Here is a 26950-nt window from a genome sequence, read left to right on the forward strand (position 1 = left end):
CTCATCCCTAATCCTGACTCTTTGTATAGCACATAAGCGTTCAGTAGAGCCAATTGGAATAAATATACAGACACTTTTCTTTATCGTACATCACGGGACACAGTGCCACGGTAATTACTGTATGGGTTATATGGCACCTTCAGGTGATGGACACTGGCACACCCTAGACAGGAAGTTCAATTCCCCATATAACCCCTCCCTTTTATTCCTATTACAAGGAATGTAAGCATCCCTTGTAATAGAAAAAAGCATGACAGGTCCTCTTAAATATGAGATCTGGGGTCAAAAAGTCCTCAGATCTCATATTTTTTTTAACAAAAAAGAAAAGATTACATTTAAAAAAAAATATACCTTTAAGAGGTATGGGCGGAAGGGACGTTTTGACGTCGCTTCTGCCCTCCTATGGTATAGAGACGAGTGGGGGCCATCTTGGCCTCACTCGTCTCCATACCTAGCTAGTGAAAGGACCCGATCGCCTCCGCCGCTACAGACGGCTCCGGTAAGCGGCAGAAGGTGTGAGAGGGCGGCAGGAGGGGGGTGGCACCTCTCCCACTGCCGATAGCGGTGATCTCGCGGCGAATACGCCGTGGAGACCACCGTTATCGTACAGCTGACCGGCGCCTGAAGAGATGGATATCTCGGTAGTGGCAGCAGCTGCTGCCGTTCACGAGATATCCCTCTTCAAAAATAGGACGTACATCGTCGTGCGCTGGTCGGTAAGTGGTTAATAAACAGATAAGTCTCACATAAAAATTGAGCTGTGCGGGTATACCGTCTGCTTTTAGTCCCATTGACAGGCAGGGGCTGTAGATGGAGATGTCAGCGATGTCAGTGATATCAGCGGCGAGGCGCTGGGAACAAAATCGGCTGTGTTTCACAATCCGTAGACACAATCCAGCCAGTTGGGACAGCGTGGGGGGACGCAGCAGCGTGTGACGTCAGAGGGAAAATAAAGTATGCTATTGCCGCCTGCCTGCCACCCGGTAATGGTATAGCTCAGTATCAGGCTCAGTGTTGCAGCCGCCAGTGCCTGGCAGGAAGAGGCAGTGCAGTGCAGTGCAGCAGTGTACGTTTGGGGAGCGGCCGAGTAGGACGTGTCACAAGTGACCAGCGGCATTGATTTGGAGTGGGTCTCCATCCAATGACATAGCAATTGCTTGTCAAACCAGCGTCATTGCCAGTTAAGCTTGCGGTGAGACGAGACAGTGCAGAAGAGCGAGCTGGCAGGATCCAGTGCCCCATCAGTGCAATCACCATGTCAGTAAAGCTATATAACCAAAATAAAATTGGAGTGTTTTGGTTTGGAATTGCAATTTTTTTGGGGGGGGGGGCGCAGTGGAGGGTTCAGCATTTCTCGTTCAAAAGTTTTTTTATTTTATGTTAAAATAAAATACATGTACAGAATAGAAGACAAATTATGTGATACCAGAAATAAAAAGTAGACATATTGAAGCACGGATGATACAAAGCAAAGAAGAATTTCAAGATATTCTCGTGGGAATGACAATAAATGGCCTTATATATTTTAGAATTTGAAAACATTCTTATAGCTGAGTTTTAAACATTTTAATCCCAAGAAAATATAAATATGTCTAAAAGAAAATATATGATTTTAAATTTTTTGACCATAACTTCTAAAGTATGTTTATAGTAAGTATTATATAGTAAGGGAAGAACATAAAAAAAGGTATATAGGAGGGGAAGGGGAGGGAATAATTCTCCGGAGGAGGTTTTATATATCAGCTAATGTTGTAATTCTATAAAAAAATCTTAATCACCATAACAATAAAACTCGGTTGTCAATATTATCTGACGTATAATATTTAATCCAGGGTTTCCATATGATATCAAACTTTGTCATCTGGTTTTTATCTATAGCATCCATTTTAGCATGGATGAAAGATTGATTCATTCTGCGTTTGGTTTCTGCAATATTCACCACATCTGTTTTCCACGCATTGGCTATAGTCTGCTTTGCGGCTATCGGGAGTGTAAGAACTAATTTGAATTGTTTCTGATTCAGAAAGGCTGGTTTTAAATTAAGGAGAGCTATAATTGGGTCTGGAAAAATTGGACGATCAAAAAATTTTGTAATTATCGGATCTTTTTCCAAAATGATTGTACAATTGAGCAATGCCACCAGGTATGTATATAGGTACCCTTTTCTGGACAGCCACGTAAGCAGAGGCCAGTGTTGTCTGTTGAGAATTTAGTGATTTTCGCAGGAACCAAATACCAGCGTGTGAGAACTTTATATGATGATTCGGGTTCAGCATTTCATTCTTGGACCCAGGCAGCACAATGTCTTGGGCAGGTGTACCCCAACAATTAACTTTTCCCATTGGCTGCCTTTCTGATTGTTAAATATACCAACAGTGTTATTTGTTCTCTGTGGACTACAGAACACCTCCTGTTATGAAGTAAATATATGGAACTAGAGAGGGGGGGATTATTACGGTGCCTATTATAAACGCTGGTCAAAGGAGTCCCAGCGATTAAATTCCGATCATACTATATTGAGTAGACGACTATTTTTATCTCCTGTACTGTGCATTGTTACGAATTATTTCTGACAATACAGAATTTTAGAATTACTTTTTCAAATAAAGAACTACTGTTTAATTCTTTTAAACTATGTATTGTACTCAATTGTTTGCAATTTCTTGTATTCCTTTGTTGTATTGTATTATATATTAGGCACCGTAATAATCCCCCCCCCCCCCCCCCTCTCTAGTTCCATATATTTCCTTCTTGACAAATATTGGGATGCGGTGCCCTATGATATAGATGTCCTTGCCAAATTTTCCTATTTCCCCACCTCCTCTGTTATGATGAGAGGGGGGAAGTGTTCTCTAGGCATGACACTTCCTGTCCTTGGGTGACGCTGCTTCTCCATAGATATAGTACAGTGAGCGTTGTCACCCTAGGACAAGAAGGATCACCAGGCGAAAGTAAAAAAAAAAAAAAAAACAGAAGACACCAATGTAGCTATCAGACATGGAAGCCGCAATGTATTACATATTTGTTCATGTATTTAAGGTCTAATGTACTTTATGCAGGGACTGATGTGGGTAGATTCTTATTAATTTGCCAACATTTATTACAATTTGTGCAGGTCTTGGTTACTATGGAATATTTTACATAACTTAAAGCGGAGTTCCACCCAAAAGTGGAATCTCAGCTCGTTGTACTCCTTCCCCCCTCAGGTGCCACATTTGGCATCTTTGGGGGGTGGGGAGGGTAGGATAGCTGTCTCTCAGGTATCCTGGTCCCACTTCTGGGAGCTCCAGCCTCGGGTATTGAAATCCCGCCCGCCCTCCCCCTGTCGCCGGGCCAGTAGGAGAGAGAAGCGGAGCCTCGCACATGCGCAGTAGAGTTCCCAGCCAGGTTCCCTTACTCGCAATGGAGGTGGCATGCACCCGACAGCTGATGGAAACTTTAGCTGCGGTGCCGACATCGCTGGACTCCAGAACAGGTAAGTGTCTGATTTATTAAGTCAGCAGCTGCCGGCTTTTCATTTTTGCAGCGGTGGGCAGACCTCCGCTTTAAGTTCCAAATATATGAATGCAAAAGGCCAGTGCATTGTTTAAATCCTTGCATGTTGCTAACACAGTGCTTATCTCTAGCTGGCTGTGAACACAGACTTGTGAATGCTGAGGGAACTATTTCAAGCCCAAGTTATCCTGAGAAGTATCCAAGCCGCAAGGAGTGCACATGGGGCATATCCACTACTGCTGGTCATAGAGTCAAACTTGTAAGTGTCCTTCCATGAATATGAAATATAGGAATGCTAAATTATTAAAGGTATTGTACTTTGGCCTACATTATGCATGATGGCTTATGACCTTAACAGATGTGATTTTCATTTTTTTTTTTTTTTTTTTTTTTTATGATGCATACCCTTTTAAAATTATAAAAACATAAAGGTAAATTCCATATTTTCATCTAAATACTCTTGTGGGGAAATATTCACCAGTGTAGTAAGAGGGGTTTACTTGTGTAACCTCAAAGTAGCGGATGGTTGTCAGTCTCTGGAAATTTTGATCTGACATTATCTCAACTTTCTTAGAAACTGTAAACAAGTAGAACGACCATAGCGGGGAATAATCCATTGTGATCTCATAAACAGATTGACTTCCAAGTCATTGGTATTTTGTTCATTTTAGCCTTAAATTTATGTAGTTGTGGGTTTTATAAACTGAACTTTGCATAATGAACCTAGATGAGGTCCTCTAAGAAATTTGTAGTACTGATGACTATCTTGGTTCTGGAAACTGCACATCATTGTTTGTAAAGTATATTCATTTTTATTTTCTGGATGGGGAAGTTTAAAAATCTGTCAGGTTTTTTTGTGTGATTTTTGTCCTGTTGGGAGATTTCCCTTCATTTCCTGTCCCAGAGTTGCATCAGCAAATGAAAGGAACTCTAATAACTTTGAACCCCCCTGGAACATTACCTCTCAATTTTCATTTCAACAACTGTAAAATGGTAGCTTTTCCATTGCTTTTCTTCTCGAATACCATGGTCAGATGGACAAATGGGGTGAATAGGCCTAGTATGGACATGTAGCGAAATAAAAAAAAAAAGTTCTGTAACTAAAAAATACAGTTTTTGCCTTTACAGTACATGGTTTAACCATTCTGTTGACTCTTAAAGCTGTTTATGGGAAACTCTCCTTTATAAAGATGTGTATTCTACTGATCATAATTATACTCTTAGGTTTTCAATGACTTTGAAATTGAACTGCACCAGGAATGTGCCTATGATCACCTTGAACTGTACGATGGACCAACCAGTAAATTCCCCATTCTTGGGCGATTTTGCGGCAGCACAAAACCAGAACCTGTAATTGCATCAACAAACAATATGTTTCTGCATTTTTATTCTGATGCTTCAGTGCAGAGAAAAGGATTCCAGGCCAAATATAGTACAGGTATATCAATATATTTTACTGATTGTATTCTTTTGACTACTAAAGCTATTTTTTTTTTTTCTAATCAAGCTGACCTAAAGAAAAATGCACTGGTCTTTTAAAAGCAATTTAAAATTTTTTTTTTTTTTTTTTTAGAATGGTGATCCTATTAATGTGTGTGTTTTTTTTTTTTTTTTTTTTTTTTCTCTCCTATTTAGAATGTGGAGGACGTTTAAAAGCTGAGATCCAGACCAAGGATCTGTATTCTCATGCCCAGTATGGCGATAACAATTACCCAGTACAGTTGAACTGTGAGTGGGTTATTGTAGCAGAAGATGGCTATGGTGTGGAATTAATCTTTGAAACATTTGAAATGGAGGAAGAATCAGATTGTGGTTATGACTACGTAGAAATCTATGATGGATATGACCGTACTGCTCCAAGGCTGGCAAGATATTGTGGATCAGGGGTACGTTTTTAGAGGGCACCACCAGTGCAGCAACAAAAGCTATTCTATCAGATTTATTGTTTTAAACACAAATGTGTTAGACCCCAGTAAGATTTTTTTTGTATTTTTTTTGCAGTGTTCCTATTGGGGTGACTTGACCTCCATTCCTGACAGGAAGTGGTGGGGAAGCACCAAGCTTACTGGGGGTTTAACACATTTGTGCTTTATCCAAAAGAAAGTAAAGACAAATCACTTTTATTAATAACATAAGGAATTATTTTTTTAGCCTTGTGTATATAAAGAAATCACAACCCGCACTATGAATATGTTAATGTCAAACAAAATGGTGAAAAACGGTAATGAAAAAAGATGAGCAAAAACTCAGGTTGTTGCTGTTATGCTGTGTAAAAACAACTAAACAAACTTAAAAAAAAAAAAAATCCCCCATTTACCCTTTGGGTAACGGTGCTACCTATACACTGTATTTAAATCCACATAAAAACAAATCGTGTGCAATCATAACTCCTATCAATATCATGCGGTCTCATAAATCAGATTGGTAATGGTTCCAAATGTGATCTCAATCGCTATGAACCAATGCAATCAATGTGCTATTCAGGTGGCAGTACCACTCCTTCATTACAGTGCTCCAAACTAAGACAGGGACAGGGTGTACTCACTCCTGTGTGCTCATTCCAGAAAACCTGGTACACAGATTCACACCACACTCACCAGAGTTTTGACTCCTTGCATCAACAAGTCAAAACCAGCATGTGTAATTCTAGCCAAGGTGTTATGGCTTCCATATACTCCAAGTGATTTTGTTTTTCCTTTATGGAGTACCACATCCTGGTTTAAGCTGGAACCACTATTTATATTGGAAAACATATGTCCCCCACCCCCCATGCCTTTTGCCATAGGAAATTACATGATATTTCTTATGACGAAACATGTTGGCCAGGTACCTTCAGTTTGACATTACTTCTGGCTCTAGTAATACATGCCGGCCATCTTTAATCCTGGAATTCAATGCTTTTCTAAAGCAATCATTATTTTTTAACTCTAAATGCATTTTTTACATTTTTTTAAATAAAAACATTGGTGCTTTTCACTGTGGGCTATCCTTCCTTCTTCCCTAATGGGGCATATGCAAACTCCCATCCTGATATAAGCTGGAACCATAATTTTATATTGGAACAGAAGGAAAAAAAATCATTGTATATGGAAGCCATAACACATTGACTAGAACTACACATGCTGGTTTTGACTCTTGTTGAAGCAAAACTGTGTGTGGTGTGAAGTCTGTGTACCAGGTCTTCTGAAATGAGTACACCCTGTCCTTGTCTTTGTGTTTGGAGCCTTGTAGTAAAGGCATAGTACTGTCACCTGAAGAAAATTGATTGCATTGGTTCACAGTGACTGCGATCACATTTGGTATTCTGATATAATTTGAGTGCATGTGATATTAATATGACTTATGATTGCACATATTTATATTTTAATGTGGATTTGATTTACAGTGCATAGGTAGTGCTGTTACCCATAGAGTAGGTGGGTTGTGTTTTACAATTTTCTGGGCTTACCTGGTGCCACAGGCCCCAGAAATTTTAAGGAGACTCTCCTAATTAGGGTCACAGACAGATCTAAAAAGTTAACTCTTCTTCACTTAAAAATGGACTTCAAAAACATATTGGAACTATTTCACCTTCTAGAAGATTTGTAAAATGTATGTGATCCACCACCTCTAACTTGCTATATGTAAGGTGAAAAACTTTTTTGGTTTCTGCATGCCTTCAGGATCTTGGTGCCTGCTCTGTTACTGCCCTGCTCTTTGCCATGCTCAGGGGTTCTACAGTGCATCCCTTTTCTAAAAAACCCTCCTAGCATTCATTCCCTAAGCCACATTAAAGAGGAACTGCAGTCTGCTCACATAATTTATAATAAAAACATCTTTGCCATTCTGAAGCTTCTCTCCAGCTACTTTGCATAATATTATATATATTCTATACTGTGATTCTGTGCTGGCCAAATATGATACAGAAATCTCCCTCCACTGTCTGGCTACAGCCATTTTAACTGTGGGCAGCTGAATCTTCTGCCTGTTCACTTCCTGGATTCACACACACCCACCCAGCTTTGCAGCTCTAATTGGCCCTCTTATGACACCTCCCCCTCCCTTCCTGGCAAATTCTCGCTAGAGCGAGCTGTGCGTGTCATAAGCCTAGGCCTTTTTACCAGACAAACAGGAAGTGGGCTGTATAAGGTATTTAGTGGCAGAAAAAGTTTTACTATCCAAAATTAAAACAAGGATTTAATAGATGGAAAGTTAAAAAAAGACACAAGTTCCGCTTTAACGAGTTATCTTGCGTATCTTATGTTATTTCTATAATTTTCACATGTGTACAGTTCACAAAATATCACCTTGGTGCGGAGTTGTTAAATGTGCATTTCCTGTAGTAAAATCACTATTGAAAGACTTTATTTTTCATGAATCCATATTGGATCTCATGAATGATTATTTGATCTCCAACTGGAAAAGCTGTCTTCTCAGTGGACACCTTGTATAAGCTCACTGTCAACGCTAACCAAAGTTTTTTAGGAGTAGAAACCTTAAAGATTATTATTAGATTAAAATTAAAATATTAATTGGATTAATACAATTTTATATAATGCTTGGTATTAAAGGGGTTCTGCACTCATAATACAACATTTGCCCATTCTGTTGCCTCTAGTTAATATATCTCATAATGCCACCTGTTTTTTTTTTTTGATTCACCTACCTTTTGTAATCTTCAGTAGTTTATTTTAAACCCCTGCGGCGATGGGCGGTCTCTTGCGGGGATCAGCGTAATTTCCTGTTGAAGCCCGCACTGTCTCCTGGGATCTCGTTCGTGTAATCCCAGGAGACATTGCGGCTAATGCACCCGACATCTCGCGAGATTTCGGGTGCTACAGCCGACATCTCGCGAGATTTCGGGTGCTACAGCCGAAATCTCGCGAGATGTCGGGTGTAGCACCCGAAATCTCGCGAGATGTCGGGTGCATTAGCCGCAATGTCTCCTGGGATTACACGAACGAGATCCCAGGAGACAGTGCGGGCTTCAACAGGAAATTACGCTGATCCCCGCAAGAGACCGCCCATCGCCGCAGGGGTTTAAAATAAACTACTGAAGATTACAAAAGGTAGGTGAATCAAAAAAAAAAAACAGGTGGCATTATGAGATATATTAACTAGAGGCAACAGAATGGGCAAATGTTGTATTATGAGTGCAGAACCCCTTTAAAAATGCTTAATGGACTTTGCCAAAATTTGAACCATGTATGGGCAGTGAGATTATACAGAAGTCAATCTACCAATCAACTTCCATACAACTGTCCTGTCGGATTTTGCCAGCTCAGTCGGCACTGCAGGCTATAGCCTGTAATGCTTATCTGTGTATTCTGATGGCAGGGAATCCTCCTCGCTGTCAGAATACAGTAACTCAGCAAGGAGGATTCCCACCATCTCCCCATCTGCTGGGTGAACAAAAAACTGAATTATCCATGGGCTGCCTAAAGCCAGTTATATATGGATCAGAATTCAACCAGTTCAGCATATATAGGCTGATTTATAAAATGCTGTGTATATGGCTTAAATTGGTGTACTACTAAATGTACCAGAACAGTTTTGTTTGGTCTAGCTGAAGTATTATGTTAAGCCAAGTAAAATGATGAGTACTTTATATACAGAACATCCATTTCCTTTGCTGTTGCGTGGCTTTCTCTCTATAAAATCTCTGTAACCTACTTTTTGGGGATGTCTGTTTTTTTTTTTTCAAATGATGAAAAGAGATTTTAGATATTAGTTTTACATTTAAAGCCCAAATTAACTTGTTTAAAGTGGAGTTCCTCCCAAAAGTGGAACTTCCGTTTTAAGGACTCCTGACCCCCTTGTGTGCCACATTTGGCATGTCATTTTTCCTTGTCATTACCAGCTCCCACTTCTGCTTGGGCCGCCTAGTTCTCCTCTCTCCCTCCCTGCAATCTTCTGGGACATGTTCCAGAAGATTGCCCAGCCATTCAGGATGCCCAGTGCGCACCCGGTTGTGAAGCCGCAAGCTTTCACCACCGGATGCCCACACTAGTAATGTCGGTTAGCGGGGAGACGGCGGTTCAAGAGGACCGAGACTTGGGGTGGCCACATCGCTGGATTGCGGGACAGGTGAGTGTGTGTTTTAGTAAACGTCAGCAGCTACACTTTATTTTTTATTTTTATTTTTTTCCGCTTTAAAGCCACTAACTACATTCCAGGTGTCAGGGCAGAGGGTGTGTGGAGTCTTAAGGTTTTCTTTGAAAAGCAGGCACAACTTGAGAACAAAAGCCTATCCCCTGCCAGCATGCTGTGCTGTGTGGGAAAGCGTCAATCTCTCACATCCCTGCTGAGTCAAATCTTGAGTACTCCAATTAGCAGGAAGCGGGAGTCTGACTCAGTAGTGGTATGCTGGACCCACAGACCAAGGGTCTCACTCTGCAGGTTGCTGGCAGGGGCAGGTTTTGCTTCTAAGGTGGCTTTAGAAAGAAAACAAACTAAAAATCTGCACTTGGATTTAAATTTGTTTCACTTGGCCTTTATTGGCAGTATGCCCAATTTTCCCTTTATACCTGAAATAGTTTATTGGCATCATTTTGCTGTAGGAATTGTATTTATACTTGCCATAGTACTTTTCGCTGATTATATGTAATTTGTTGTTGTGGTGTTTGTGTTTTTTTTTTTTGTTTAGCCTCCTGAGGAAATCTATTCCGCTGGAGACTCTATCATGATTCTCTTCCACACCGATGACACCATCAATAAAAAAGGATTCCATGCTCGATATACCAGTACCAAATTCCAGGACACACTCCACATGAGGAAATGACCGATATCTGCGCTGATGCTCTGCAGCCTTTTTAGGATCTAATTTGTCAATGTTTTATGGCCGTTTGAGAGACAGAGACTGAATGTAATGCTGTGCAAGCTTCTGTGTTAAAGTATGAATGCAGTCTGTTAGATCTTTATGGTTTAGGATTCAGATTTTCATAGCCTAGTTCTGTTTTGTGCCAATGTACCAAGGACCAAATATTTTCTTATCTAACTCGGTTTACATTGCTCTGAAATGTTCAAAAGGGCTTCACCATGTTCTTCTGCCCAAATAATGCAGGACTACATTCTATATACAAACTGATTGTCTCCTTATCAACTGTGTAGTGCAAGGGCCTGTCTGATTCAAAACAAATTGAATTGGTTACATTTGTCCTCATTGTACAGAGGGTTGTACAGTCAGATTATAAAGTGTATGTCCAGCAAAAGATCCACTGCTTCTGGTCTTGCTCCATGATCAAACGGCAACCAATTCTCTCTAATTTCAGTATTCTATGGTTTGAGGGTAAAAGTGGGACTTGGAGCACTGACGGGTGCATAGTATACAGCCTGGACTGCCTATTGCAGATCATTTTGCACACTTGGTATATCCAGCTAACAATTAAACAGCCATTCAGAATAAGACCTTAAGGGGTTGATTTACTAAATGTACTTTGAACTCTTGCAAAGTGCAGTTGCACTCTGCAAGAACAGTTGCTCCCGAGTTTGGTAAATGAGCAAAAGCTCTGCGGACTTCCATCCTTTTTTTTTTTTTTTTTTTTTTTTCCCATCTTCCTTGCACGTGATAGGGTACTTTTTGCAAAGTTAAGTTACCTCATTTACTAGGCTCTACAGCAACTGCACTTTGCAAAGATCGGTCTATTTGTCTTTAGTAAATCAAGCCCCAAGAGTCTATTCACACTTGTGCGATTTTGTCATGCAACCTTGGACATCAGTCGCATGACAAATTGCACATCATTCTTTTTAATGGCACCTGTTTTAAATCGGTGTGACCTAAAGTTGCAGTGACTTTGAAAAAGTCGAATCAAAATCACAACTTTGGAGATGCGCTAATGTGAAAGGAGCCTTATTCCTGCACTGCTCAATCTGTACAAACTACAAATACAGTGGGAACTTCAGCAGATGGCCCCATGTCTTGTCTTGGGTTTATTTTCCAAGAACTTGAACAAAAGTGGAGCAGTTACTAAGAGTAAAACCTATTCTTCCATTTTCTTTAAATTTTTGTAAATGACCTGCACTATTTATAAACCCTATTAAACCCCGTGGGCTGCACTTTGTGTTCCTGAATTTCTCTCATTCAGTACCTATAAAGGTAAGGGGATTTAAATAGGAAAGGTATGGATCTGTCAAGTGGGTTTTTCTTTTGCTGTAAGCAGGTTTTGCTTCCCTATGGAAGTCTATAGGAATACAAAATCCACTTGAAGGTGATCAACTGCAAGTCAAATGCGCCCATCATTTAATTCTCAATGAGCTCAAATGCATTTTAAACTGATGTGAAAGTAATGCTATGAACACATGCCCAAAACACTACAAGAAAGGCCAGGGAGTATTCTGTAATTTATGTAGTGGCTCATTTTGGCAATCCTACTTTACCTATTGTAAGGATCACATGAGTTGACACGGTGGGGAATATTGTTTGTTCCACTGACTTTGAGGTATTTTTTAATCTGTAATTTTATAGTAATATTCCTCATGGGAACCTAATTCTGTATAATCCTAGAATCTAAACAACATAGCATTATATCACAACAAATGCACTGGCAAAATCTTCTGTCACGTACTCATTTTATTTTTACATTTTCCTCACCAAATTTAAATTAAATCGGGGATTAAAATGCTCATCAGGCAGATTCAATTTAAAAGCTGGTGTTTTACCTGTTCTATTTTGTAAATGTTTCCTATATATCCCCAATTTTGCTGTTTTTTATTGCTGTTGGTTTATTAATGGATTGCCTATGACCCTTGCCCATAAAGTTCCATAATTGAATCACTTGTCATATTGCAATTGATTTTTTTTTTTTTTTTTTGCCTCTTAACCATAAATATTCAGCCCGTTACATTTCTAGGGCTGTGCTGGCAAATAACTGCCAATAATGTACATAAGTGTATCTATGCTGTCACCTACTGGTGTAACATCAGTAGTGTTTCTGAATTTCTTCTCCGTGAAAGTACTGTATAGGTAAATTTTATTTTTTTGGTTTTGTAATTTTACCTGCTTATTGTTAGTATTGTTTTGTACTTAAATTATGTAGCTGTTGTATCTCGCAAATGTAAATATGAAATTTTAAATGATTTTGAAATTAGCTTGTGCAATATTGAAAACTAATAAGCTTCCCACCCCCTCTTTACATCTGCTTTGGGAGACCTTATTTACTGGCTTTACTACCTAATGTTTGTTGGGGGAGCAGGAATTCCTGTACTTAACAAAAATGATCACTGGGAGAAGAAAAAGCTGTATTTTTATGCTAATAATTTTCTGCTTTTCTAGAGCTAATCTCTTTTTCCTGCCTGTCAAATGAATTGTAATGCTGTTTTTATTATGATAGAATGTAATTTCTTGCCATGTCATTAACAGAATGATAATAAAAAAATATTTCAGTGCCAAAATTTAATCCTTCCTTTGTAAAAAAAAAAAAAGAAATTTCTGCGGTCATTTAATAGTTATTTAATTATAATGGGAGTACAACATTTCCCAACACATACCTTTTCTGTCCAGCAATGCAAAAAAATATTTTTGATGTGGTTTGATCATTTGAGGCTTTTTTATTTTTGTGTCTGCAAACCCAAACATGTCAGCTCTTCATGCATACACAGAAGAAGCACAAATAAAGAAGCTGTTTTTCCTTTCAAAGGATTTGTATGGCTGTCCTTCCAGATCTGACATTTACACAGCTCTAATGCAAAACCGCTCCCTTTCTGGCAGAGCAGGACACCTGATTTTGCACTGCTTCAGTACAGTAACACTTGCAGGTCTCCTTCCCACCCTGGGACTGGACTGTAAAAGGACAAGCAAGAGACTCTCTCTTCTCCTCTCCTTACCAGCATGCTTCATGCACTGCTACACAGCTGATTAACTCCTTGTACTGTTCTTCCTCTCCCAGTCTGACCTTTTTTTTTGAAGAGGGACTGCAAAGGGCTGATGCCAAGACAAAATTGCAGTACATAAAATCAATTTCCTTCATCCATGTCGACAGAGAATATAAAAACTTGTTAAATTTATAATATAAAATAATGCATCCTATGCATTAAGGTGAAAAAACGCCTGGCAGTGACCGGTAGTGATGGACGAACGGTTCGCCCGGCGGTCATTTCGCGGCGAATTTCGGCTGTTTGCGGTCCGCCTGTTCGGCGGACTATTGGTGCCGTTTGCCCAGTGGACTTCCGTGTTTACTGTGTAAAATAACTTTGACCTATGATGACACATCCATCATGGGGTACAGGACAGCCAATTGAGACATTACAGCACATGGACACTTGGACATTCCCCCTAACTTATAAATACACCCGATCCGGCGGCCATTTTACATTTTCTTCTGTCACTATAGGGAGAGGTTGCTGTGTGGAGCAGGGAGAGATTACAGTGACCCAAATCGCTAGCTATTTGGTACACAAAAGTTCTTTTCAGGACTGGTATAGGTGTTAGGTGTAGTTCAGGATAGGCAGTGCTGTGCTAGTGATTGTTGCAGGAGCCTGAGTGTCTTTTGTCAGTTTAGAGAAAGGGACAGGACAGTGTGTGCTGCAGGGACAGCCAGTTTAGTCATTAGCTGTTACTATCAGGTCCACAAAAGTGCTATTTCAATTATTGTTCAAGTAGCCTCTGTTTTGTCAGTTTATATAGGGACAGGCAGGAAGCAGTGTGTGAGGCAGTGAGGGTCAGTTTAATCAGTAGCTGTTAGTATTAGTTCCACAAAGGTTCTTTTCAGGACTGGTATCAGTGGTATGGTAATAGGCTTGTACACGTATAATATTCTTTCTTCCAAATATAGAAAGATTATACTTGACTGCTGCCCTTCTGCTGCAGTCTGCTAATCATTCACAACCCACTTATTCCACAAAGCTCCTTATAAGGACTGGTAACTTGGTCTGTCTAGGGTGCTACAGTACATAGGGTTGAGTGAGGTACAGTCTGCCATTCTATAAGGATTGGTATAGGTCCACAGTACATAGGGTTGAGGTGCACTACTGCTGCCCTATACTGCAGCAGTCCTTCATCGGTATAGGGACTGACGTACAGTCTGCTAATCACTCACACACAACCTACTTGGTCCACAAAGGTCCTTATAAGGACTGGTAAGGTATAGGGTACTACAGTACATAAGGTTGAGTGAGGTACAGTCTGCCATTCTATAAGGACTGGTATCGGTCCACAATACATAGGGTTGAGGTGCACTACTGCTGACCGCTGCCCTATACTGCAGCAGTCCTTCATCGGTATAGACAAGTCAACAACAGGAGTCTGAAGAGGAGTCAGAGGAGGATGGCGCCGGGGCGGATGAGAAGGAGCAAGAAGAGCATGCTTTAAACCTTTCTGGGATCCCTGTTGTGCGTGGATGGGGAGAGGAGAATGAAGAGGACAACATTATCCTGGATGATGAGCGGGAGCCAGGCCACCACACCGCTTCCACTTTAGTGTACATGGGGGGCCTTCATGCTCCAGTGTTTTAATAGAGACCCCCGTATAAAAAGCATAAGGGTCAAGGACCAGTACTGGGTGGCAATGTACTTAGACCCCCGGTACAAACACAAAATGGCGGAAATCTTACCGCCATCACAGAGGGCTGGCAGAATGCAGCACTTCCAGGCCTTGCTTCGAGAAATGCTGCATTCTGCTTTTGCGTGCGCTGGCAGAGAAGGAGTTGCGGGTACCAATCCAACAGCGCCTGCAAGAAGAGGCCGGTTTGAAGATGTGTTGGTGACTTCGAATATGAGGTCATTCTTTCTTTCAGCCGACCCATCGACAGGTGTCATCCGGATCCAGCATCAGGGAACGCCTAGACCGTCAGGTGTCCAACTACATCGGGTTAACGGCCGATGTGGACGCTCTGAGGAGTGATGAACCCCTGGACTACTGGGTGGGCAGGCTTGACCTCTGGGCAGAGCTTGCCCCTCATCCAGTGTCCTGTCCGAAAGGACGTTCAGCGCAGCAGGGGGGATTGTGACCGATAAGCGTACTCGCCTAGCTCACGACAGTGTTAACTACCTCACATTTCTAAAAATGAATGAGGCATGGATCTCGGAGGAATTCAACACATGTGACCAGTAGACCATGTATATGTCTATAAACAATTTTTTTAATCGAGCACAGAGACCTTTCTTCATTTGGCTCACTTCCTTGTCCAAAAAAAGCACACCGTACTATATGCCCGTACCCTCCTCTTTGAAGAGGTTGAGCGGTGTCATATTTCTACTGGGGCTGCTTATTATGAGGGGCTCCCACCATCCCTGTGCTGTGCTGACATCCTCCTGGGGCTGTGCATATTTTGAGGTGCTCCTACCATCCCTGTGCTATGCTCATTATGAGGGGCTCCCACCATCCCTGTGCTGTGCTGACTTAGTCCTGGGGCTGCTTATTATGAGGGGCTCCCACCATCCCTGTGCTATGCTGACATCCTCCTGGGGCTGCTTATTATGAGGGGCTCCCACCATCCCTGTGCTATGCTCATTATGAGGGTCTCCCAACATCCTTGTGCTATGCTGACTTCCTCCTGGGGCTGCTTACGGTGCAGGTGTCAGTGCTCTCTATCATGGTGCTGCTGTCAGTGCTATATATCACGGTGCTGGTGTGAGTGCTTTATGTCACGCTGCTGATGTCGGTGCTCTCTATCATGGTGCTGTTGTCAGATGGCTCGATCACGGTGCAGGTGTCATTGCTGTATGTCACGCTGCTGGTGATCATCTCTGGCACCCTCTTCTTTGCCTACCCTGGTCCCTGACCTTCCCTCTCCTCCATTGCCTTCATGCGCTCCACAGTCCTGAATTGTCACAACAATTTCCCATATGAAAAAAAGAATGCTTGTAGTTGTCGATCCCAGATTCACCTCATACATGTGTTATGTCATTGGCCATGTGGTGGGACTATGTTTGAGCAGCTATTAATTATTTTGTGGCTGCAAATTTGACCTGTAGGTTTGCAAAGTTTGCCTCCCATTGAAGTCAATGGGCCCCGCCGCGAACGTTCCGCTTCGCAAACTATCAGCCGCGTTCGCGAAACGTCCCTTCGGACGTTCGTCCATCACTAGTGACCGGCCCCCCAGCACCCTTGTTTTTACTTACCTGAGTCCTGGAACTTCGCTTGGTAGGGACATGCTGTCCTTCTGCCTGGGGTTCTCTTGATGGATAGATAGCAGCGCAGCCATTGGCTCCCGCTGCTGTCAATCAAATCCGATGACGTGGGTGCTGAGGGGTGGGGCCGAGTCATATATTGGGCAGCTATGGATGCCGAATCATGGACTCAGGAGTGTGCCCGCAAGGTAACCCCCTCGGGAGAGCACTTCTAGGGGATTATCTGATGTGGGGAGGACCCGCCGAGGGACCCCAGAAGATGGTGTTTGGTCCACTCTGTGCATAACGAGCTGCACAGTGGAGGCAAGTATGACATGTTTTTTTTTTTTTTTTTGTGTTTATTAAAAAAAAAAAATCAATGCTTTACAATCACTTTAAGTCCAGAAAAACTAGTTGGGCTGACTGAAGTTGCTCATACACTGATACGCCTTTGTGCAAAATACAACCTAGTATCCAGTACTGTAATCTAGAATTACAATAACATTTCTGAAATTATTTAATGTTCAGAAAGCAGAGTGACCCTACACTACAACAGTACATTAATGACTTAATTTAAAAGGGTCTAAAGTCCCATTACTATGAGAAAACTGCAATAAATTGTAATTATCAACAGTATATCAAGATTCTTTAGTAACGTGACTCTCTAATTCATTGCTTTGGGTTACTGCACTTTCTTGCCTCAGCCACAGCCTCAGTGTAGGTAGTTTCCCTGGTGAGAAATTATTCATGTGCCATGTGTCAATTATATGTTCTGATCTACATACAGGGCAGTCCCCAGCAATGATGCTTCACTTTTTTAAAGCAAAGTCTATAGTGTGTGTGTATATATAGATATAGCCATATCTATCTCATACCCTGGCAGAATTTGATTTCTTGCCCATTTTTCTGAGAATATGAATAACACAAACTTTTCTGTCACTCAGTGTTTTGCTGAAGCCATTTATTATCAATTTAAATCAAATTACCCTGATCAAAAGTTTACATACCCCAGTTCTTGATACCATCTATTGCCCCCTTTAACATCAATGGCAGCTTGAAGTCTTTTGTGGTATTTGTGGATGAGGTTTTTTTTTTATCTTCTCAGATGGTAAAACTGCCCATTCCTCTTTGCAAAAAGCCTCCAGTTCAAGTTAGTTCTTTGGCTGTCTTGCATGAACTGCATGTTTGAGATCTTCCCAGAGTGGCTCAATGATATTGAGGTCAGGAGACTGAGATGGCCATTCCAGAACCTTCACTTTATTCTGCTGTAGCCAATGACAGGTCGACTTGGCCTTGTGTTTTGGATCATTGTCATGTTGGAATGTCCTAGTACGTCCCAGCTTCCTGGCTGATGACTGCAAATGTTCCTCCGGTGTTTTTTTGATAACATACTGCATTCATCTTGCCATCAATTTTTACCAAATTTCCTGTGCCTTTAGTAGCTCACACATCCACACAACATCAGCAAGCCACCTCTGTTTCACAGGATGAATGGTGTATCTTTCATCATAGGCCTTGTTGACTCCTCCAAATGTAGTGTTTAAGATTGTGGACAAAAAGCTAAATTTTGGTCTCATTACTCCAAATGACTTTGTGAAAAGGTTTGAGGCTTGTCTCCGTGCTGTTTGGTATATTGTATATTATATATAAGTGGGATACTTTGTGGCATTTGCGTACTAATGGTTTTCTTCTGGCGACTTGACCATGCAGCCCATCTTTCTTCAAGTGCCTCCTTATTGTGCATCTTGAAACAACCACACCATTTGTTTTCAGAGTCCTGTATTTCACCTGAAGAAGTTTGTGGGTTTTTCTTTGCAGTCTGAACAATTTTCCTGCCAATTGGGGCTGAAATTTTAGTTGGTCTACCTGACAGTGGTTTGGTTTCGATAGAATCACTCATTTCTACTTCTTGATTAGAGTTTGAACACTGCTGATTGGCAGTCTCAATACCTTAGATATATATATATTTTTTTTTATATCCTTTTTCCTGTTTTTTTACAGTTCAACTACCTTTTCCTGCAGTTTCTTTGACAATTCTTTTGCTTTCCCCATGACTCAGAATCCATAAATGTCAGTGCAGCACTGGATGAAAGATGCAAGGGTCTGTCAGGAGTCCAGAAACTCATTGACCTTTTATACACACACACCCACCAAGAACAAGCAAACAGATCAAAGGTGAGGATGGTTACTTTAATAGCCGTTCAAACCCCTTTGTGTCAACTTGTGTGCATGTTATCAGGCCAAAATCACCAGGGTCTGAACTTTTGATCAGGGTAATTTGGGTAGTTTCTGTTGTTATGATTTAAAGAGTAAACACAGTTGTTAATGGCTTCAGTCAAACGCTAACCATGAGTGAAAAGTTTGCCATTTTTCAAAGAATGTGAATAACACTAAGAGAAATCCTAAATTCTGCCAGGGTATGTAAACTTATGAGCACAACTGTACAAATATACACATGCCACGTTATTAGGTACAACTTGCCAGTACTGAGTTGGACCCCTTTTGCCTTCAGAACTGCCTTAATAATTTGTGGTATAAAATTAACAAGGTGTTGGAAACATTCTTCAGATTTTGAGCCACATTAACCAGTTCATCATACCGTTGCTGCAGATTTGTTGGCTGCACATCCATGCTGTGACTCACATTCCACCCCATCACAAAGGTGTTCTACTGGATTAAGATATGGTGATGGTGGAGGCCATTAGAGTACAATTAACACATTGTCATGTTCAAGAAACCATTTTTTGATGATTTGAGCTTTGTGACATGGTGCATTATCCTGCTGGAATTGGCAATCAGAAGATGAGTACAATGTAGTCCTAAAAGGCATTAAAACTATGCGCAATTGGTACTAAGGGACCCAAAGTGTGCCAAGAAAATATCCCTCACACCATTGCACCACCAGCCTGAACCATTGATACAAGGCAGGATGGCTCCATGCTTTCATGTTATCTAAACCAAATTCTGACCCTACCATCTGAATGTTGCAGCTGAAATCAAGACTCATTAGACCAGGCAAGGTTTTCCCAATATTCTGTTGTCCAATTTTGGTGAGCCTGTGCCAATTGGATTGTCAGTTTCCCGTTCTTGGCTGACAGGAGTGGCACCTGGTGTTGTCGTCTATGAGATACCTAATAAAGTGGCATTTATTTTGAGTGATGATGCTGTGCCAGAACCGGATGCAAAGTCACCATGTGTGGCCTTGCCTTCAAGCGCACATCATTACAAGCTCAAGTACTGTAAGGAGTGCAGCTTCTATTCTGACTTTTTAATGCTTGCTAGTTCATCCTGACACCCCCCCCCCCCCCCCCCATTTGCCCAATCAGTTTCTGGATACTATCTTCAGTGGCTGTCTTCTGGCACTGTAAAAGTTAACTGCGGGATTGGCTATACTGAACAGTTGCACTGGCCCGCCCCATCCCCCCCCCCCCCCCCCAATATTCATAGAACTCAGTTTACTACAATTCCACAATGCATTAAAAGCTGTGACCAGGACGTGGAATCCTGTCATGCAATTGCTTCACTGCCAATTGGCAGAACTCCATGCATTGTTTGATTGTAGTCAGGCAAGTTGTGTATGGAGAGGAAGGGTGCAGGTAGATGGTGTGACTTTTTCTGTGTAGAGGTTGCAGTTCACTTTTATAGCAGTTAGGAGACACCTGCAGCTAATGGCATACACCCCATTATCCATAACGAATATGTATAGTGTTGTATTCCCCCCCCCCCCCCAAAAAAATAAAACATATACTTCCCATCAGCTTACAAGTACATGTTAGACTTAAAGTGGTTGTAAAGGCTGAAGGTTTTTGCCTTCTATGCATTAAGATAAAAAAAAAAAATGTGCATCAGCCCCCCTAATACTTGCCTGAGCCCCATCTAGATCCAGCAATGTTGCTAGAGTGTCTCAGCGGCCTGGGACTGCCCTCTTCACTGGCTGAGGCAGCGGTGCTATTGGCTCCCACTGCTGTCAGTCAGCCAATGAGAGAGGGTGTGGGGCCTTGCTGAATGGACACCGGAAGCTGCAGCTTGGCTCATGTGACCCCATAGCAAGCTGCTTGGTTGCTGTAAAGTTGTTTTGCACGGAGTGCCCAGACCCTCCTCTTCTTGGGTCCCTCTCGGCACTCCTGGCCCCTCCCTCCTGTTGAGTGCCCACTTAATAGGAGGGAGGGGTCAGGAGTGCCAAAGAGGGACTCGAAAAGAGGGGGGTCTGGGCGCTCTATGCAAAACCATTTCACAGAGCAAGTAAGTATGATATGTTTGTTATTTTTAACAAAAAACAAGCCTTTAGTATCTAACAAGGACAGGGTTTTTTTTGTTTTGTTTTTTAATCTTTCAGAAACTGTTGGTGAAATTTTTAGCAGATATACATTTTTGTCTCCAATTTAGTATTTAGCTGTAAAATATAACTAGATATATCTACAATTCATGGATGTGTCATTGTCAACAGCTACATTGGATTACAAGGTTAGATCTCTAATCTGTAGATGGTGCCGAATGCAAGAGTCAATTGCTTCTTGACTGAAATAAGTCAATGCAATCCTGCATTGGCTGCTGCTTATTTTTAGTTGTTTCAAACTGCAAAAATGCTACAGAGCGTTATTCTGTACCTGCTACAAAATCCCCGGACAGCAAACCATCATTTTGGAGGGGGGGGCTTGGTAGGGGTTAGGGGCAGTATTTTCAATATGCAGTTAAGATCAAGAACACAGGGACATGGCTTCAAACTAGCAGGAGAAAGGTTCTAATATAATCTTAGAAAGTATCATTTCACCAAAAGGGTAATTGATGCATAGACTAGACTTCTAGCAGAGGTAGTGAGTCAACAGTACGTAGATTAAAACATGCTTGGGTCAAAAACAGATCTATAATACGTCAAACGTTAACAAGAACATACAAGTAAAAAAAAACAATGGGGCAGACTTGACAGACCCATTAATATTTGTTCTGTCATCTTCATGTTCAAATCACCTCCTAGAAGCCTCCTACAGGGGTCAAGTATGTTCGTTTAGAGGATTATATCTGAAATTATACATATTTATTAATAATCCTCAACTTTCATTTGAAATAGATGTTTGTCAAGATATCACTATTTACTTTAGTACAGGAAAAAGATTACCTACCGCCTGCAGGTACTTTCATTGCCACACCTGCATACTACACAACCTGCTTGTATACCTTTATACTGTTTTGCATGTAAACTCTGACGTGATCCGGTAATCCCCTGTGTCTTTAGAATGCTGTCATTCTTCTTTTTTGTTCTTCCTGCACCAGAGACTTGGACAGGCAATAAAAGCAAGTGTTCATTTTCTCTTATTAACTGACATTAAAACATCATAGAAATCATGCAGATCTAAAAATAGCTGCTGACAAAAGAATCTGTTTTCACTACTCCGCTGGGATCGATCTGTTGATCCGGCGGATGACAAGCCCATCTCTGTGCAGGGACAGACCTGTCAGAGAGTCCGCTCTCCCCTATGGGGGGATCAGATGATTACGGACCACCTGTCCATTTTCATCCGATCTCCCAGATGGATGAAAAATAGGACATCCATCCGCCTGGATTTTGCAGATCGGATCAGTTGTCAGTGGACATGTCACCACTGACATCCGACACTCAATAGATCTGTATGAAGCGACCATTCAAATCTGAAAAAACTGACAGGCGGATCTGAACGGTCAGCATGTGTGAAAGGGGCCTTAGATGGACTGTATATAAGAATGGGTACAAATTGTTGTGCTTTTAGTGACTTAAAAATTCATAAGGATGCAGCATTGACATTGAAAATAAATATGAAAAAGAATTAAAAAAAATAGACACAATAATATATGATAAAAGATGCAGACAACACCAACACTTCTTCTTATGTTGCTTTATTGAGCAGCATACTATGAGTAAGGCTTAGGCCGAAACGCATCAGAATTTGAGATGTAGCCCTGCTGTTTGTGCTCAATTAAAGGAACATAAGAAGAAGCAGCATTCGTGTTGCCAGCATGTTACATTTATCTTATGTTTGTGGGACATTCAAGTCCATGCACCAGTACTCCGCTCACTATCCCTTCACTGTGCGGTAGAGCTTGGGTGAGTCTTTGTTTATCACAATAATATATATATATATATATATATATATATATATATATATATATATATATACACACACACAGTATCTCGGTACACCCCTCACATATTTGTAAATATTTTATTATATCTTCATGTGACAACACTGAAGAAATGCCACTTTTCTACAATGTAAAGTAGTGAGTGTACAGATTATATAAAAGTGTAAATTTGCTGTCCCCTCAAAATAACTCAACACACAGGCGTTAATGTCTAAAGCGCTGACAACAAAAGTGAGTACACTCCTAAGTGAAAATGTCCAAATTGGGCCCAAAGTGTCAATATTTTGTGTGGCCACCATTTTTCAGCACTGCCTTAACCCCCTTGGGCATGGAGTTAACCAGAGCTTCACAGGTTGCCATTGGAGTTCTCTTCCACTCCACCACGATGACCTCATGGAGCTGGTGGATGTTAGAGACCTTGCGCTCCTCAACCTTCCATTTGAAGATGCCCCACAGATGCTCAATAGGGTTTAGGTCTGGAGACATACTTGGCCAGTCCATCACCTTTACCCTCCGCTTCTGTAGCAAGGCAGTGGTCGTCTTGGAGGTGTGTTTGGGGTTGTTATGTTGGAATACTGCCGTGCGGCCCAGTCTGTGAAGGGAGTGGATCATGTTCTGCTTCAGTATGTCACAGTACATGTTGGCTTTCATGGTTCCCTCAATGAATTGTATCTCCCCAGTGCTGGCAGCACTCATGCAGCCCCAGACCATGACACTGCCACTACCATGCTTGACTGTACGTAAGACACACTTGTCTTTGTACTCCACCTGGTTACCGCCACACACGCTTGACACCATCTGAACCAAATAAGTTTATCTTGGTCTCATCAGACCACAGGACATGGTTCCAGCAATCCATGTCCATAGTCTGCTTGTCGTCAGCAAAATGTTTGTGGGCTTTCTTGTGCATCATCTTTAGAAGTGGCTTCCCTCTGGGATGACAGCCATGCAGACCATTGGTCTGAGTGCTGACAGGCTGACCCCCCACCCCTTCAACCTCTGCAGCAATTCTGGCAGCACTCATATGTATATTTCCCCCAAAAAACTTCTGGATATGACACAGAGCATGTGCACTTAACTTCTTTGGTCTACCTTGGCGAGGCCTGTTCTGAGGGGAACCTGTCCTGTTAAACTGCTGTATGGTCTTGGCCACAGTGCTGTTTTTTTTTTTCTTTCTTTTTTTTTTTAGATCCTCAGAGTTCTTTGCCATGAGGTGCGACGTTGAACTTCCAGTGACCAGTATGAGAGAGGGAGTAACACCAAATTTAACACACCTGCACCCCATTCACATCTGAGACCTTGTAACACTAACGAGTCACATGACACTGAGGCACATGACACTGAGGAGGGAAAATGGCTAATTATTCCCAATTTGGACATTTTCACTTAGGTGTGTACTCACTTTTGTTGCCAACGGTTTAGACATTAATGGCTGTGGTAGTTATTTTGAGGGGACAGTAAATTGCTACAATGTGGTGGGTTTACAGCGTGTCAAAGTGTAATTTCTTCAGTGTTGTCACCTGAAAAGATATATAATAAAATATTTACAAAAATGTGAAGGGTGTACTCACTTTTGTGGGATACTGTACATCGGTCTCAATTGTGTATAAAAATCCACCACTGTGCTACAAAAAATCTTGTGTGATCCAATGCTTGCAATACACAAGTGCACTGTCACCTCAGGTAAAGAGGTCTCTTAATGGAACCTTTGGACCCTATTACAGAGTCAAATGAGCATGTGGATGAGAATTTCATCAATGGAGGATCTACATACTGTATAAGCCATCTTCAGAGTATCCAATAATATCTCCTTATCTCTGATGTAAATTGGCTTATAGTGCCATTCAGTGGTCCCCAAATGGTTCACTGTATCATAAAAGCAAAGCAGGGAAACTCTGTGTGAAGTTGCAAAGCTGGCAACATACAGGGTCTCTCTGCATTGTTTGGAAATAGGAAAGCCAGAACATGCAGGGAGACCCTGTCTGTTGGTGGGGTCCTTTATATTTGTTCACAATTTTAGCACCAGAACTCCTGCGTAACTCTAAACTGATAACCTGTAAAGACTTTTAAAGCCTTGCCTATGGAGATTTTTGGGTACTGTGGTTTGACGCCATTCCACAGGCATAAACAATTTTAAAGTGCAACATGTTAGATCTATTTACTTGGCTTAACATCATCTTTAATATTTTACCAAAAATTGGGTATTATATTGTGTTTGTTTACTAAAACTCATTAAAGTGTATTTTTTCCCTGAAAATTTGCATTTGATAAATATCCTGACACACAAAAAGTTGTAACAACAAATTGTATTCTCCAGGGTCTCTCCTTAAAAAACAAAACAAAAAAAAGCTGTGTGTGTGTGTGTGTGTATATATATATATATATATATATATATATATATAATATAAATAAAATGTTTGGGGGTTCTAAGTACTTTTCCAGGAAAAAAAAATGCTGATTTTTTTCCATGTATAAGAGAAATGGCAGAATTGGCTCAGACTGGAGGTGTCCCCTCAAGTAAATTTACCATTCTTATTACTGTGTCCAGGATATTAATGTTAAATTCATCAGTCAATTTATAAGAGTGCTTTCCGGATAATCCAATCGTGTGTACGCAGCATCAGAGGGAACATATAACTCTCCACTTCCTCCCTTGAAGCAGTGCTCAACAACCAAGCTGACAATAGCTTGAGCACAGCTCTGGCCTGGGGATGGTGTGGTAAATGCGATAGCCAGAGAACCTGTCACTTTGCCCTGCAAGGATAAAGTGACAGATTCACTTTAAGAACTGTGGAACATGTTAATATGATCTATGTGAGTATATGGTTCAATTTAAAGGTTACCTGACATGAGAAAACTGTAGGCTTTTACTGCTGATCTTACTGGCTATCTCTTGCTCCAATATGTTCTATATAATTTCTGGGAAAGCGGGGCAGTAGTGTGGTTGTTTGTCACGTCCGTGTTTCCCATTAACTCGTTGGGTGCCAAATACTGGGTCACTTGTGAGGCATACCCCGCATTGGTTCCTATGGGCTATGGTAGGAACTTTGTTGCAGGGTAATTTTACACACACACACGCTTAGGGTACCTTTTACTTTGCGTCACCTTCACCAATGCCCTGGGACAAGGCTGAGGTTGCTGTGGTTGAATACTCAACCTTAAGGCGGAGTTCTACTTTAAGAGATGAACGTACACCATGTATACTGCCACTGTAACTATTCTCCAGTTATCCCTCTGTTCCCTGTGACGATGTACACCTTTACCAAAGCTTGCATTTTGGAGGGACACACTAAGGCCATGTCCACAACCACCTGTCCAAAGTTTTCCACTACTACTCCCAAGTAGCAGTGTAGGCCCTATCGTGCACTCTGCAAGGGCTCCACACATGCACTTAACTCTTAACCTTCCATACCTCTGTACAGGATGGGGAACCTCTGCAGTGCAATCCACTCTTATTGCTTTGGGAGACAGACATTTACCTCACTGCTAGAGGCCGTGCCACCTATAACAGGTACACGCTTGTGACAGGCTGCTTGTTACACTTCAGTTACTCTAGGTAACCACATGTGTCTTCACACTACTTCATGATGTCTTTATACCCATGTGTAAAGCTCCACTTGTTAAATGTATGTGTTCCGGGTACTTACGATACACTTCTTTAATGATTTCAGACCAGACACGGACAAAGTTTCCAATACTTTACTTAAAGAGGAGCTCCAGGCTTCTTCAGAAAAAATTAAAAGTCAGCAGCTACAAATTACTGTAGCTGCTGACTTTAATAATAAGGCACTTACCTGTCCAGGAATCCAGCAGTGTCCTCACCCAAGAAAGTTTTTAATCAGCTATCGTTGGCTGCCACCGCCATCTTGACTAAGGGTAACTTGCAGTGGAGCCGTGCAGCTTCACAGCCGGTTTCCTACTGTGCGCTGCACTTTAAGAATGGGGTGGCTGCAAGGCAGAGGGCGACCTTTCAAAACCAGGTACCTGCTCCCCCCCATAACCTATAACATGTATAATAAAATGGTTTTATTGTACATAGGTAGAAATCCTAGTGATAAACATTAAGATCAGACCAAATTATTCAAGGATATAATGTATTATTGTACAAAAACTTTATTCTCGACATGTTTCGCTAGAGTATATAGCTTCTTCAGGAGATTCGTAATTGTCTGTACAGAGTAATCACTGCAATACATAAAAAATATATATAAGACAAAAAAAAATAACAGGACCCAATAATACCAACAATATAAGAAAAACAAATAAATAAATATATATATATATATATATATTAAAAAAAACAAAAACACAAAAT

The 26950-nt window shown here is 41.3% G+C and overlaps 1 protein-coding gene across 1 annotated transcript in view; it reads left to right on the plus strand.

Annotated features, from left to right (window-relative positions):
- The window catches only part of TLL2 (tolloid like 2), a gene marked incomplete in the record, with an annotated part of 245251 nt that extends 232395 nt beyond the window's left edge, over window positions 1–12856 (plus strand). The window contains 4 exon segments of the mRNA XM_077454363.1: window positions 3627–3754; window positions 4720–4933; window positions 5131–5381; window positions 10121–12856. Coding sequence (XP_077310489.1) covers window positions 3627–3754; window positions 4720–4933; window positions 5131–5381; window positions 10121–10255 — 728 coding nt within the window.
- Between the last annotated feature and the right edge of the window lie 14094 nt (window positions 12857–26950).

The sequence above is a fragment of the Lithobates pipiens genome, unplaced genomic scaffold (assembly GCF_037356315.1).
Source record: "Lithobates pipiens isolate NorthernLeopardFrog02 unplaced genomic scaffold, aLitPip1_a1.2 Scaffold_25, whole genome shotgun sequence".
Taxonomy (NCBI): Eukaryota; Metazoa; Chordata; class Amphibia; order Anura; family Ranidae; genus Lithobates; species Lithobates pipiens.